Here is a 15,818-nt window from a genome sequence, read left to right as displayed (position 1 = left end):
AGACGACCATAATTCAAATGTGTATATATTTACAACCATTCAAGGTATGACTTTGACTAGGATATCATTTGAAAGCTTATGGTCTCCTCTTTCCAGTAATACCAAAATATCAGTTTTGAAATTTGGGTCACTGTGACTCATTTTGCTGGATCAGGTCACATATTTGCATATACTTTTTTTTTTTTTTTGCTTAGAACATCATAACTGAACAATAAATCAATTAATCTGAGCTAATTTTTCCTGCTGTCTATGGCGAAGTTTCAATATATTTCAGATATCTTGAATATATAAATGAGAGCTTATTTTACTATCTGCGTCTGTCAAAGATTTTCATTTGTAATTTGCAATTAATTCTGAACACCATGATTTAGCTTTTTCAAGTGTGTTTGGTTTGGGTTAGAGCACTCTTAGATACACTTACACTTTAGAACTGGAGTTGATGCCCTGACATGCATAAAATAAATGTTTATATTTTTTGTCTGTACAGTTGCTTTTGAATAGCTGCCTATGATGGACCTCACAAACATAATAGCAATTTTGTTTGTATTTGTCAAAAAAAAAAAAACACCAGTATGTTGAAACTTTGCATGCATGTTCATGAAGATAAATGAGAAAAAGTCACACAAAAAAAAGAAAAAAAAAAAGGTTTAATATTATTTCAGGTAGCTTGAAAAAATAAATGATAGGTAATTTTTACCATCTGTGGCTGACAAAATATTTTTCTGTATTGAAATAAGTGTGGAAAACCTATTTTTTTTAGCTTCATAAGGTAGTAAAACAATAAAATAACAAAATATAACCAAGAAATGTTATTATTTTGGGTCTGTACAGTTGCCTTAGAGCGTTAAAATATGCGGGTCAAATTGACCCGCGAACATCACGAAAGGAACAGTAATTTTGTTTGTATATGTCAAAAAACACCAGCATGTTGAAACTTTGCATGCATGTTCATGATGATAAATGAGAAAAAGTCGCAAAATATATACATATAAAAAAAAAAAAAGGTTTAATATTATTTTAGGTAGCTTGAAAAAATAAATGATAGGTAATTTTTACCATCTGTGGCTGACAAAATATTTTTCTGTATTGAAATAAGTGTGGAAAACCTAATTTTTTAGCTTCATAAGGTAGTAAAAAAATAAAATAACAAAATATAACCAAGAAATGTTATTATTTTGTGTCCGTACAGTTGCCTTAGAACGTTAAAATATGCGGTCAAATTGACCCGCGAACATCACAAAAGGAACAGTAATTTTGTTTGTATATGTCAAAAAACACCAGCAAGTTGAAACTTTGCATGCATGTTCATGATGATAAATGAGAAAAAGTCACAAAATATCAAGAAAAAAAACATAGGTTAACCAGTATTTCCAACAACTAGAAAATCTAAACGGGTCAAATTGACCCGCAACATAACACAAGGGTTAAATAAAAAGTAACAGATGATCGGTTTACTTGAACTGAGGCGCTACAGCGATCTGTCAAATCACATTTACAAGTGCCAAAACGGTATTTATTGTCTTAATTTCGTAATAAAATGTACAGAACCTGAGAAACTAACCTGCTCTGTCTAGTCTGTCGGTGTCAGTGTCCTCTTTGCTCCGTGATTTTTCGCTGCGTGAGAAAATGGATGTGTGGCGCGAGCAGTGATGGGAATAACGGCGTTATAAATAAACGGCGTTACTAACGGAGTTATTTTTTTCAGTAACGAGTAATCAAACTAATTACTGTTTCCTCAGTTACAACGCCGTTACCGTTACTGTCAATAAAAATGCGGCGTTACTATAATTGAGCTCACTGAAGCGTTTTTCATCTGGAATTTTCGACTAGAATTTGGCTAAAATAACCTCTGATGATGACGTTCTCTGTAGGTTATAAAAATAAACCCCCAAAAGATTATATTTTATTATTATTATTTATGTTGGTACATTGTTCAGTATTATATTGAGAGCACTTTTTGTTCAACTTAATATTGTGAGGAAGAAAATACTTCAAGTAGGCTACAGAATACCAGTTGTAAAGGTGTGTGTGTTTTATCATTTTAATTATATGCACTAGTGTATGTAGGGTATATTTTCTATTACTATTTATTTATTTTTGGTACATTTCTTAAGCATGATTTATTTTTAGACTTATTTGTTGGCCAGATGTGGTCTGTGCAATAAAAAAAAATCTAAACCATCTATTGTGTTTTGTTGTTCCATATAGTAATTTTTTAATATTTAAGTTAATAGATGTCTCTCACATTGTCCCACAGCAACAGTAAAATAGTGTAGATTAGTGTACAATGTTTTATAATAATAAGATGTTCTATTTAGTGTCCATTTAATTCATTTAACATTTCATATTGAGGTATCCAAGAAATGTCTTATATTTAAACTTTTTTTTTTTAAAGTAATGCAATAGTTACTTTCCCTGGAAATTAGTTACTTTTGTAATGATGTAATTCAGTTACTAACGCAATTACTTTTTGTGAGAAGTAACTAGTACTTTTTTAAAGTAACTTACCCAACACTGGGCGCAAGAGTGTGTGAAAAGTGTAAATTGCGTGAGTCTCACACTGAATGCGTAGAGTTGGCAGCTCTGCTTTTAGAAGGGGGATAAATCGACGGCTGCGTTCCTCTTTCAGACATGCTTTTTCTCTATGTGAGGATTGTTTAAATTAGACTAGAGTGCTTCACAGTACACAGTGCTTCATGTGGGGATTGTTTACCTCAGAGTGCGCACGTGTTTCGCGCATCATATACGCAGTGTTTGTTTAAGCGGTTGATGGAAAATAAGCTAATGTGCGTTCTATAAATATAAATTCTGATCTATTATTTTTCACGGTATTTTGAAGTGCTCGCGATAACAATATCGTGCATATTCATTAACGCGATTTATCGCATTACCGAATACCGGCATGTCTAATTGCAATAATGCCACATATATTTGCAATAATGCCATATAAGTTGCCACTAAAAGAAATACTTCATTGCAATTACATATGGATTTTCTGAATCTCTGTGGGCTTTAAGATATTTCAGCCCTGTTGCTCAGAGGTCTTTAAAGGTCCCCTATTATGCAAAATTCACTTTTGCATGCTGTTTGGACATAAATGTGTGTTGGCAGTGTGTGTACACAACCACCCAATAGTGATAAAAATCCACTCACTCCTTTTTTATTAATCCCCATAAATCATCAGCACAGCAGTGTCTCCCAACGACCTGTTTTCAGAATGCGGCTTTAGTGACGTCACTACAGCACAGGCCCCGCCCACGAGTGTTGACAGACACTGCCGTTTCAACTAGGGCTGTCACGATGTTAGATTGGGGGGGGTAGTTATCAGTCAAATTAATTTTTACTTTGTTTATAGTTTTTCTTTTTTACCCAACAAACATAAGGATACTGATAAACACAAGGCACATGCATTTTTACTTCTTGCGTACTCAATCTATGGCAATTTTTTGTGAAGGAAGACAAGCATGTGAAGTTTATCTGGTTTCAAAATGAAGCCTAACACTGTCTAAAGGTTTCCTGAAGAACTGAAAAGCTCATAAACCTGATGTTGCACTGCTGCCAATAAAGTCATGCAGATAGCAGATTTGAATAAAAAAATCAAGTGCAAATACAAATAGGCTACAAAAATAAGATGAGTAAAGAAAACGGAGTTCTTAATTTTAATAATCACCCCTTATTAAATATATGAACAGAGAAACCCCCTGTTAACAGTTAATGTCACGTTTCACATTCCATGATGACTAGTAAAATAATAGCCGTGTGACCCGCGTTGCGTCTATGACAACTCGAGGTATCGCACACCGGACACGCACTTTCTCAGTTTATGGCCAGCAATATCATTATGTTTAAGGATATTATGGAATTGAGATAATGTCTCTACTATGTTATGATTATACTGTACAATTAAATACAATAGTTGCTGAGTCTGTGATCTGAACACTTTTTTCTGCGCTCTGTGTCGCGGCAGGATTTTGAACAAGGTCCTGAGCCGTTGCTGGGCGCCGCGGACAGACGCCGAATAGAACCGCGCTGTGCTTCTCGTCCGGTGTGTGTACACTCACAGAATGTGTTCGAATTTTAAAGACGTGGAGCTGCGCTTCTCGTCCGGTGTGTGACCACCTTTAAGGTGCTGTTTTCTTTGAAGCCGAAGAACTCTGTTCTTAATACTGGCGAGCTTACTTTTTTCGGGTGTGGACTGAGTGTTTCACTGATTCACTCTAGCTGCACGGGCGCGGACGAGCGCTGCATCTAGAAAACGGCAATATTGCCAATACCGGTATATTGTATTGCTCTAAATTAACACGATGTCGATATTTCATGCTTTGAATATCACGATTATCGTCAATACCGGTATATTGCGACACCCCTAGTTTCAACATAGACCCGCCCTGATCGAGTTCACAGCGAGTTGGACACATCCACCATTGCTGCACTGATGAGAATGTCTTCCAAGCGTTGTAGGTGTTGTGTGGCTGGATGTATTAATCCACATAGCTCTCTCTATTTACTCCTGAAATCTGAGGCAGCCGCTGAAGACGAGGAGGAATTATTGTGTTTTTAAAGAAAATGCTCCCTCAACTCTACCGAAATTCGTTTATGTACTTGCGCACTTATTATAACTTACTGTGTTTACTCAGTTCTTATGGTGATTTTCTGAAGTAAAACTGACGCTTAGTCTTTTGTGTGATGTACAATAAACTTTATTAAACTCACCAGTATATGTTTGATCATCATTCGGACCAGGTCCGAAACAGCAGACTTGTAGGCTATATTAATAGTGGATACATACAAGCAGAGGACAAATACGTTATAACCGTAATTAAACTACTAAACTATACCTGTTCCATCTCTATACAGCACTCTGACTCTGTAGGCATTATTGTCCGACTCCGGGTCGAAATGAACACCGTTACTGAGAGTTTCTGATATAATCATCATTCCGTGAGATGAAATTGTCCTGAGAGACTGAGTGTGAGCTCATGAAGCTCCGCCCCCCTGTGCCGTGCAGCAGCAGCTTATTTGCATTTAAAGGGCACACACTAAAACAGCTAAATTGTTCTGAGCACCAAAAAATGACAATTTAAACATACTGTAAAAAATTATCTGTTGGGTATTTTGAGCTAAAACTTTACATACACACTCTGGGGACATCAGAGACTTATTTTACGTCTTGTGAAAAGGGGCATAATAGGGGACCTTTAAGAAGAGGAAGGTCTGTTTTAAGTCTCTGTTGTGTGATCAAACAACCTTTGGTGTTATCTTTGTGGTTTTCCTTGTGTGAATCACGAGGTCTCGTACTTTGTTTTTTTTTTCCTCACTCTTCTGTGTATGAACCTGGAACTATTCATCTTCACACTCCAGCTCTAAAATGCAGATCTCCTCTCATCGCCTCTGCAGATTTCCCCCTCTTAATGGTCCTGCTTTAAAACTATTTACCTAGTTATTTTTTTTTTTAATGCTGTAACAAAACTATGTGTTGTTCCAATTGATCATTTCTAAATACAACTTTTAAAGCCTTTTTTGTAATTGTATTGTCAGTCATTGTATTAAGTCTTGCCCAAAAGATTACAACTCAAAAATGTATAATGGTAAAAACTAGACAAATCTTTCATATTTGCATAGTGTCTTATCTGACTGCCATGTGGTGCAGCGGTTTGAACACTGGGAACAGTTTTGTAATGTCTCGTCTCAGGGTTTGAAAATTAACTTTTTCACTCATCAGACAATTTGGCTACAAAATGTTTAAGTTATATAACGGTGACAGGTCGAGTGGCAGGCGCATATAATGGTGACTGGTCGAGTGGCAGCTCCTATTAGTGGGTAGCGAATATACCCGGACCCGGTACTACAGAAATGCTGGTATCGATAACACTGTAGAAGTTCTGAATGGCTGGTACTGAGCCATTATAGACTCATAGCGGACTTTACCCTCGACAGACGCACGTCGTTAAATTAGGGAATGAACTTGCGCTCCCGGGGGTGGTTCAGCGAAAAGACGAGGCGTGTTCCGGCGCAAACTTTCCCTGGCGCTATTTTGCAAGTTTAGAAAACAATTCCGCCACAAACCAGGAAAAACCTAGTCTAAAGTCAGTGGCGTGTTCAGATGCTATTTTAAGGGCGCATGCTTGGCCATAATGTAGCGTGTGCACAATGCGCATACACATTGCTTCTCATCTACACACAGACGCAGCAGTTGACATTTTTGCAAACCATACATAATTACAAGGAAAAATATTCCACACAAGGGAAATCATTGTGGTGTCCATGAAGATGTGAAAAAATAGGCATACATCTTGCTTACACATTTACCCAAATTATTATACGCCTGTTTAACCGAAGCTAATTTGGGTTGGGTTTCTCCCATCCTCAATGTCACTTCTCTGTGTTTTACAGCCCTGACGAGAACGTCGGTCTCCTCGGCTGTGAACCGCTCCTGGTGTGCGCCTGGCAAATCCGCCGTTATACCAGCAATCCGCCATGGAACAAGCGCGCCTGCTCTTAAAGGGAATGTGAGATGTCGCTCTGATTGGTTTATCTCACGTTACACCCAAACCACACCTATGAGTAATGAAGCTACTTCAGACCAACCAATTTTAGATTTGCATTGGGCGCAAGAGTAATTTATCCCGCTGGTTTAAAAGCAACATCACCCGAGATACGCCCACAAAGTTACTTGCGTTTCGCGCTTGATACTTGCGTTTCAGCTCGTTAAAATAGGGCCCTTAGTCTCAGCAAACTGCCCAAGTGGCCTTGTGAAGGAATGACACTTACTGTATGACACTTTCATTTGAGCAGAATATCACAATAGAGATTACTAAACTCCAACATACATGTGGGTGTGTGTGTTTTTCAAATCATCAGCACAAAAGTTTTTTTTTTTGTGCAGTGCAGTGCAGTGCAGAGAGACCACATAGTTGCCAGATTGGGAAATCAAGTAAAACACTTGGCAGAAAATGTATCCATTTGAGAGAAAAGCTCTAATTGGAGGAATTTAGGCTCTTGATATATGGAAACCGAAGCAAAATTTATTGGAGGATTGTTAACAATGCTCAATATTCAAAAGAAATAATAAAAATAAAAAACACACAAAAAAAAAGGATAAATAATAGTTTTCAGGATAAATAATCAGTGGGCTGGTATGCATAATTAAGAGAAGCAGAAACTGTGATCATGATTAAAAATGTTTTGTCAAAGTTTTTAATAAATGTGATAAGTGATACTGTTTGAAGGCAAAAGCTTGGATGGCTGAGAAAAACTTTTGTGCAAAACACTTTTTAACACACTGGGACCCCTTCAGTGTCATTTTTCAACACACAGGGTAGTCTGATAGACTTCGATAAAATGTTTAATGTCTGAATTAAAACGGCATGAATAAAGTTAATAAAGAAGTATCTCTTGACAACCATAAAAACTATAAAAAACTATTATAAACTCTCAGTCTCTCTCACATACACACCAGCCAGGATCATTCCTACTGGTCCACTTACTTGAGTTTGTCCAGTGTGCAGTCTGGATGGTTCATTGTATCAGAGAGCAGCTTTAGTCCTGATTCTCCTGGGTGATTGTAGCTCAGATCCAGCTCTCTCATGTGTGAAGGGTTTGAACTCAGAGCTAAAGCCAGAGCAGCACAACCTTCTTCTGTCACCGAACACTGAGATAATCTACAACAACAGTAAGTGTTCATGTTAGTGTGCTTAATTTTTAGAGAATATACACTATAAACAACACGGCTCTTCAACCCATCAATTATCTTTACAAGGACTTCTGACTAATTTCTATTAGTGATGTAGAGATTACCCAATTTCAAAATCGACTGTGATTACAAACATCACATTATTAAACAGTAAGAATATGAATTTGATACATTTGCAGTATATTAAAAATATCTATTTGTTTCCGCCCTTTAATTAGTTATTCATTGATCAATTAATTTATTCCAATTTAAAGGCCATAACCCCAGAAGAACATTAATGGGGAAACATGTTGCCCCATGTATTTCCCCCCAGTCCAGCTCTGATGATTCTCCTCTTCTAGAACCACAAAGAAGACTTTCTAATGATAAAACTATTTAAATTAAGATTTTATTTATTTTTTATATTAATTATTTTTGTGGTAGAAAACGTTATGACACCAAGCTATACCCAGGCCCTACGTGTTCTTAATATGGGCCTGGGTATACGGTAGTGGGTGCTATTACGCATCTTCTGAAAGAGTACCGAATCTCCTGAACAAAACATATGCAAAGAAGATGCAGAAACACGCGATCTCATATGTAATCATATGCATATGTGAAATAATGTGATCACCAACATTTAACAGCATTTAAATCAAAACTGCTTAATGTTAGTAAATTAAATGTCGATTCAGGATGAGCTATAGGCCTGTGCAAGCATTAGGGGTGTTGATGGACTATCTACTCTGGTCTGTTTTGATCACTGGCAAAACGTCACTGGCTGTAATCTTAATTTACCGACCTCCAAAATTTCACTCCGATTTACTTACTCTTGTTTGTACTAGTCATTCATCTGTTATTTTGCTTGGTGATTTTAAAATACATGAAAATACATCTGTGCTGGACTGTTTCAACCTATCTCAATATGTAAACATGTACTACTCACTCCAGGGGTCATATATTGGGGATCTCATATGTTGTAACGGTCACCAGCTGGAGTGCCCTTGAGAGCCACCAGAGGGCACTCCACTAAGACTATTATCACTCACAAACTACATTTCCCATAACTCACTGCCCGGACTCATCATCACTTATCACTGATCACATTCACCTGTACCTCATTCACTGATTGCATTCACCTGTGTCTCATCATCCTGTTAGTCTCAGTCTATTTATACCATGTTCATTCATTCACTCACCGCGAAGTCTTGTTTAAGTGTTACACTGCATTTCTGAGCATTCTCCTGGTTTTCTTGTCTCTTGGTTTTGGATATCTTGCCCTGTTTCCTGCATTACTCTCTTGCCTCTGGTCCCTGCCTGTTTTGTTTGTTTATTTGTTTTGACTGCCTGCCTGTGTATGACCCTTGCCTGTACATTGGATTACGCCTCTGGATTGCCCCTTATTAAAAAGCTGCATTTGGATCCTCAACCTTCGTGTCTCGGAGCAGATCGTAACAGAAAACTTCACCTCACCAAGATCCAGCAGCCGAGAACTCACCATCATGAATCCAGCAGTCGAGATTATGCGTCTCAGCCAAGGTGACCGCCCTCTTGAAAAGTATGTGGAGGAATTTTGTGAGCTCTGCCATGGGGTGGACTTTAATGAGGGTGTCTTAAAGGACATGTTCTGCTATGGGCTTACGGACATTCTTGATTACCTCATGCCTGATAACAGCCCTCAATGGACCTTAAGCCAATATATAGACATCGCCCTTCGGATAAGTGGCGTGTTCTTTACTGTTGGTGTTGTGGATGAGGGTCCCACAATCACACAGCATCCTCTCAGCCAGAGCTTCACGTCAGTCCTGCCGAGCCAGAGCTTCCCGTCAGCCCTGCCGAGCCCGAGCTTCTTCACGTCAGCCCTGCCGAGCCCGAGCTTCTTCACGTCACTTCTGCCGAGCCAGAGCCTGTTCACGTCACTTCTGCCGAGCCAGAGACTGTTCACGTCACTTCTGCCGAGCCAGAGACTGTTCACGTCACTTCTGCCGAGCCAGAGACTGTTCACGTCACTTCTGCCGAGCCAGAGACTGTTCACGTCACTTCTGCCGAGCCAGAGACTGTACACGTCACGTCTGCCGAGCCAGTGTCTCCGTACAAGATGGCTGCCACCGATCCAGAGTCTGTTCAAGTCACGTATGCCGAGCCAGTGTCTCCGGACAAGATGGCCACTGCCAAGCCAGTGTCTCCAGACAAGATGGCCGCCACCGAGCCAGTGTCTATGGACAAAATGGCCGCTGCCACATCGACTGAGCCCTCAGCAGAGATAGCCGCAGAGATAGCCGCCGACACGCCTGAACCTGAGCCCTCAACAGAGATGGCCGCTGTCACGCTGTCTGTTCCTGAGCCGGTGTCTGTTCCTGTTCCTGAGCCAGTGTCTGTTCCTGTGCCTGAGCCGGTGTCTGGTCTTGTGCCTGAGCCGGTGTCTGTTCCTGTTCCTCTCCCTGAGCCGGTGTCTGTTCCTGTCCCTGTGTCTGTTCCTGAGCCGGTGTCTGTTCCTGTGCCATGGCCGCCTGAAGGGTCATCTCCTCCCTGGCCGCCTGAAGGGTCGTCTCCTCCCTGGCCGCCTGAAGGGTCATCTCCGCCCTGGTCGCCTGCACTGCCTGCTCCGCCCTGGTCGCCTGCACTGCCTGCTCCGCCCTGGTCGCCTGCACTGCCTGCTCCGCCCTGGTCGCCTGCACTGCCTGCTCCGCCCTGGTCGCCTGCACAGCCTGCTCCGCCCTGGTCGCCTGCACAGCCTGCTCCGCCCGGGTCTCCTGCACAGCCTTCTCCGCCCTGGTTGCCTGCACAGCCTGCTCCGCCCTGGCCTTCCACCCTGCCGGAGTCTTCAAGTCCTCTTCCGCTGCACGGGCCTGGCCCTCCATCCCGCCCCCGGGTCCGCCTCCGCTCCACCTCCCTCCTGGACAGTTTTAGGAGTGTCTGGAATCCGCTCCTTAAAGGGGGGGCTATGTAACAGTCACCAGCTGGAGTGCCCTTGAGAGCCACCAGAGGGCACTCCACATAAGACTATTATCACTCACAAACTACATTTCCCATAACTCACTGCCCGGCTCATCATCACTTATCACTGATCACATTCACCTGTAAATCATTCACTGATTGCATTCACCTGTGTCTCATCATCCTGTTAGTCTCAGTCTATTTATACCATGTTCATTCATTCACTCACCGCGAAGTCTTGTTTAAGTGTTACACTGCATTTCTGAGCATTCTCCTGGTTTTATTGTCTCTTGGTTTTGGATATCTTGCCCTGTTTCCTGGATTACTCTCTTGCCTCTGGTCCCTGCCTGTTTTGTTTGTTTATTTGTTTATTTGTTTTGACTGCCTGCCTGTGTATGACCCTTGCCTGTACATTGGATTAGGCCTCTGGATTGCCCCTTAATAAAAAGCTGCATTTGGATCCTCAACCTTTCTGTCTCGGAGCAGATTGTAACATATCGTCGCTGTCCGATGAAAACCGCGTATGTCCATTTTGCCGATTTTGAGATTTTTCGACGGATAGAATGTCCAGGTTCATTTCCGTATACAGTATGCTTCACATATCTAAATTACCAATGAAAAGTTGTGAAATCATGTCATCTGATTTTCACGTATATCCATTTGGTGTCAAAGCTGTCAATCACGCCGCGTATCTTCCGCCCTGTGGAGGCATCTCGCCGGTCTAAGCGTCTCTGGAAGTTCAGCATTGGATAGCCGAATAACTCTGTGAGGTAAAGTATCAGCAAACGTTTGTTTTTGACAACTGTTCAAGTTTATTATATATTAGCAATATATTCACAACTGTTATTTACCGGTAAATGGTCTAGACGAAGTAATCGTCACTGTTAATTGTGGAGATGTTAACGCACGGGTCTGTTAACTTAAGCAATACTTTTAAGGTAGTCTAATATTTTTCTGACTAATAAATTACTGACACAGTAAAGGGTAGATTTAAATAAAGAATAACGAATTTTAAATAAAGAAAAACAAAATTTAAATAAAGAAAAAAACAAAATTTAAATAAAGAAAAAAAACGAAATTTAAATAAAGAAAAACGAAATTAAGTTAAATTAAAAACGAGATTAATTTAGATTGATAACGGGTAAAAAGGCTAATAGCGTGTACTTTTTCGTTCATTCAATTTTCTATTTCGGAATGAAAGATGAAATGTAAAAAAAGGGTGCAGTTTGTTTTTTTGTTTAAAGAAAAAACAGAAATGGCTGTATTTTTTGTACATATAGCATAGCCATGTTTGTTATATTTTTAGTATCATAATGATTAATAAATGCACGCACAATTATCCGTGAACTTGATTTGAAGATTTGAATTTGAAACTTGATCAGAATTAAATGAATGTGCAGCAATTTGTACAAATAGAGTCTGTAGGTCTACTGTTGAAAGTATGAAAAGTGAACAGCACGAGTAATAGGATCCACAATTTGAGACGGGTCAGACATGATTTTGACCACTTCATTAAGTTTTGTAGAAAGCCTTTCTTTAAAATGAATTTCGTTTTGTATAAATTGTATCATAATTTTAATCAATTTTTCATCAACCAATTGCCTGGAGTGGATTTAATAAATAAGTTGGAATATATAGCTGACAATATAATCATGGAGGTGCCCGCGCGGTCAGTTGCATTGCACGTTAACTGGAACTCATCTCATCCTAACTTAACGAAACTCAGTGTATGCCTCACACAGACATCAAATACACAAAGCTTGAAAAGTCTTTAAACGAAATAATTCAAAACAAAAAGAAAAAGGCTACTCTCTGATTATGTATGATTATATGATCAAATAGCCTAGCCTATTTTTGTGAATTGTTTATTCCCGGTTAGCACACATTTTGCTGCCCTTACAAAAGTGCCGCTCTGGCAATTGCCTAGTTCGCCTATGGACGCGCTGGCCCCCCGGGTCAGCAATGAGTGTATTGATTCATTGTCCCTTCATAGTTTGCAAGAGACATTTAATAAACTGAGTGTATTTAATAAACTGAGCGTAGCCTATTCATCTGTCAATATGAAACGCGACTTGGCCATTCTAATTAATGATCGGAAGAACGCGTATCGACCACCGTTACTTATTTCTTATTCTTCTTATTTCTTATTTCCACAACAAGATCAACAGCTCCTCCAACGCACGACTACTCTTCAAGACATTCAACTCACTCCTCTGTCCACCTCCACCACCACCCTCCTCCTCCTTAACTGCCGATGATTTTGCAAACTTCTTCACCAACAAAACAACAACTATCAGCAGTCAATTCTCAGCTCCACACACACAGGAACCCAGACCAACCCCTTCCACAGCCAATACCCCTCTGTCCTCCTTTTCGCCGCTAACAGAGGAAAAAGTATCTACACTTCTCCTCTCCAGTCACCCTACCACCTGCCCTCTAGACCCCATCCCCTCACACCTTCTACAAGCCATCTCTCCCACACTTCTACCAGCACTCACACACATCATCAACTCATCCCTCCATACTGGCACCTTCCCTACAGCATTCAAGCAGGCTCGGGTCACTCCACTGCTTAAAAAACCAACGCTAAACACATCTTTTGTAGAGAATTACAGACCCATCTCTCTCCTACCATTCATTGCAAAAACACTTGAAAGAGCTGTTTTCAACCAAGTAACATCCTTCTTGTCTCTAAACAACCAGCTGGATGTCAACCAATCTGGCTTCAAGAAAGGGCATTCAACTGAGACTGCATTACTGTCGGTCACAGAAGCCCTACGGATTGCAAAAGCTGCTTCCAAATCTTCACTCCTCATTCTCCTTGATCTGTCTGCTGCCTTCGACACCGTGAACCATCAGATCCTTATGTCCAGCCTCTCATCACTGGGCATCACAGGAACTTCACTCGACTGGTTTGAATCCTATCTCACAGGTAGGTCCTTCAAAGTCGCATGGAGAGGCGAGGTATCCAGAGCACATCAACTGACCACAGGGGTTCCCCAGGGTTCAGTTCTCGGTCCCCTCCTCTTCTCCATCTACACTACATCACTGGGACACATCATACAGGCACATGGTTTCTCCTACCACTGCTATGCTGATGACACACAACTCTTCCTCTCATTTCGACCAGATGATCCCACAGTAGCTGCACGGGTCTCGAGCTGTCTGGCAGACATCTCCACATGGATGAAGGAACATCACCTGCAGCTCAACCTGGCAAAGACTGAGCTGCTCGTCCTCCCTGCCAATCCGTCTCTACAGCACGACTTCACCATCCAGCTTGATTCATCATCAATCACACCATCAAGGTCGGTCAGAAATCTGGGAGTAACGTTTGATGACCAGCTGACCTTCACAGATCACATTTCAAAGACAGCTCGATCATGCAGGTTTGCGCTGCACAACATCAGGAAGATCAGGCCTTTCCTAACTGAGCACGCAACACAACTCCTCGTCCAGGCCCTGGTAATTTCTAGGCTTGACTACTGCAATGCTCTTCTGGCCGGACTTCCAGCATGTGCTACCAAACCTCTTCAGATGATCCAGAATGCTGCAGCTCGTCTTGTCTTCAACGAGCCCAAGAGGGCCCACGTCACTCCTCTGTTAATCTCTCTGCACTGGCTACCTCTCGCTGCTCGCATCAAGTTCAAGGCATTGACGCTTGCTTACAGATCTATCACAGGCTCAGCTCCCTCCTACCTTCACTCACTCCTACGAGCCTACATCCCCACCAGACGCCTACGATCAATCAACAAGCGACGTCTCGTGGTTCCATCACAGAAAGCCACAAGATCACTTTCCAGATCATTCTCATTCACAGTTCCATGCTGGTGGAACACTCTCCCCACCCTCATCCGGAATGCTGAATCCCTGACAACATTCAAAAAACAGCTGAAAACCCATCTCTTCCATGAGCACCTAAACTCATAAAAAAAAAAAAAAAAAAAAAAAAAAAAAAAAACCTTTCCCTTAAAATCCCACTTATCATGCTTATGCTACTCTGAATAATGCCTGAACTTCGTATTCTGAACACTTCTTGCGTTGTTGTTGTCTTTTGCCTCTTCATGATGACTCGCTTAATTTAGTCCTGATTTGTAAGTCGCTTTGGATAAAAGCGTCTGCTAAATGACTAAATGTAAATGTAAATGTTACTGTAAAATATGCACGTATGTCCATTTAAACTCGATTTTGGTCAAATGTGGATTATATCAGTACACTGGCAAGAATATGGTTACATTTAAAGATGCCGTACCAAGTATGACAACGCTACGTTCATCTGCTTTTGAAATACGGTGTTTTTTTCACTTCCTGAAAAGTAACCGTTTTGGACATACGTGAGTTTCATCGGGCAGCGACGATATGTACATCTGGCTTATATAATATTCTTGTTAGTGGCTTGGCTTTGCTTTCTCTGATCACAAATTCATAAACTAAAACTAGACAGGTTCCATCTACTTGTGTCTCACCCTGGTTCACTCCTGAACTTCGAGCGATGAAAGCTAAAGGTCATCGCCTAAAAAAAACTGTACAGGAATTGGGTACAAAACTGTACAGGAATCCAAAACTGGACTCATTGTGCACTTTCTGGCTTTCAAAGAACATTTGCTCAACTACCATACAGCCCTCAATGCTGCAAGATCCTCTTATTTCTCCTCTACTTTTAAGAATTCAGTGTGCAGGCCCAAATCACTCTTTGCTATAGTTAACAATCTCACTAATCCACCACAACATGTTATTTCTGGCTCTGGAGTGCTTGTGAATAGCTTTTCTCAATTATTGTCAGACAAATTGAAGTCAATCACTGAATCCATTACCAAAGACAACCTTCATACAAGTGACTCAAATGTTCATTTGATGTTAGCTGATTCAGCTCATTCAACAAACTCTCTCTGCTTTCACTCTGACTCCCTTTTCTTCCATAAGTGATCTAATTGTGAAGCCTAAATCAACATCCTGCCATCTTAAAGGCCAATATCTAACTTACCATTCTTAAGCAAAATACTTGAAAAGTTGTGGCTTCACAAATGAGATCATACATAAAAGCTAATCGACTTTTTTAAACATTTCAGTCAGGATTTTGTCCATCTCACAGCACTGAAACTGGTCTTCTTCGGCTGGTTAAAGACATTCTTCCGTCCACGGATTCAGGGTCAATAAACATCTTGATGCTTCTTGATCAAAGCGCTGCATTTGACACAGTCTGCCATTA

At 40.7% G+C, this 15,818-nt stretch overlaps 2 protein-coding genes across 2 annotated transcripts in view; one reads left to right on the top strand and one right to left on the bottom strand.

Moving 5' to 3' along the window:
- LOC311295014 (NACHT, LRR and PYD domains-containing protein 12-like) overlaps nt 1-15,818 on the bottom strand; it is a 127,572-nt gene that overhangs the window by 34,586 nt on the left and 77,168 nt on the right. The window contains exon 9 of the mRNA XM_084416182.1: nt 7,488-7,661. Coding sequence (XP_084272308.1) covers nt 7,488-7,661 — 174 coding nt within the window. The remainder of the gene's footprint in view (nt 1-7,487; nt 7,662-15,818) is intronic.
- On the top strand, nt 13,135-14,763 carry LOC311296031 (uncharacterized protein). Its single transcript, XM_084417671.1, has 2 exons — nt 13,135-13,541; nt 13,740-14,763. The coding sequence occupies exons 1-2, from the start codon at nt 13,475-13,477 to the stop codon at nt 14,537-14,539; spliced, it is 867 nt and encodes a 288-aa protein (XP_084273797.1). The 5' UTR covers nt 13,135-13,474; the 3' UTR covers nt 14,540-14,763.

Source organism: Rutilus rutilus (genome assembly GCF_951802725.1).
Source record: "Rutilus rutilus genome assembly, chromosome: 1".
In the NCBI taxonomy this organism is placed as follows: Eukaryota; Metazoa; Chordata; class Actinopteri; order Cypriniformes; family Leuciscidae; genus Rutilus; species Rutilus rutilus.
The sequence above is the reverse complement of the archived record's forward strand: the minus strand, read 5'-3'. Positions and strand labels throughout refer to the sequence as shown.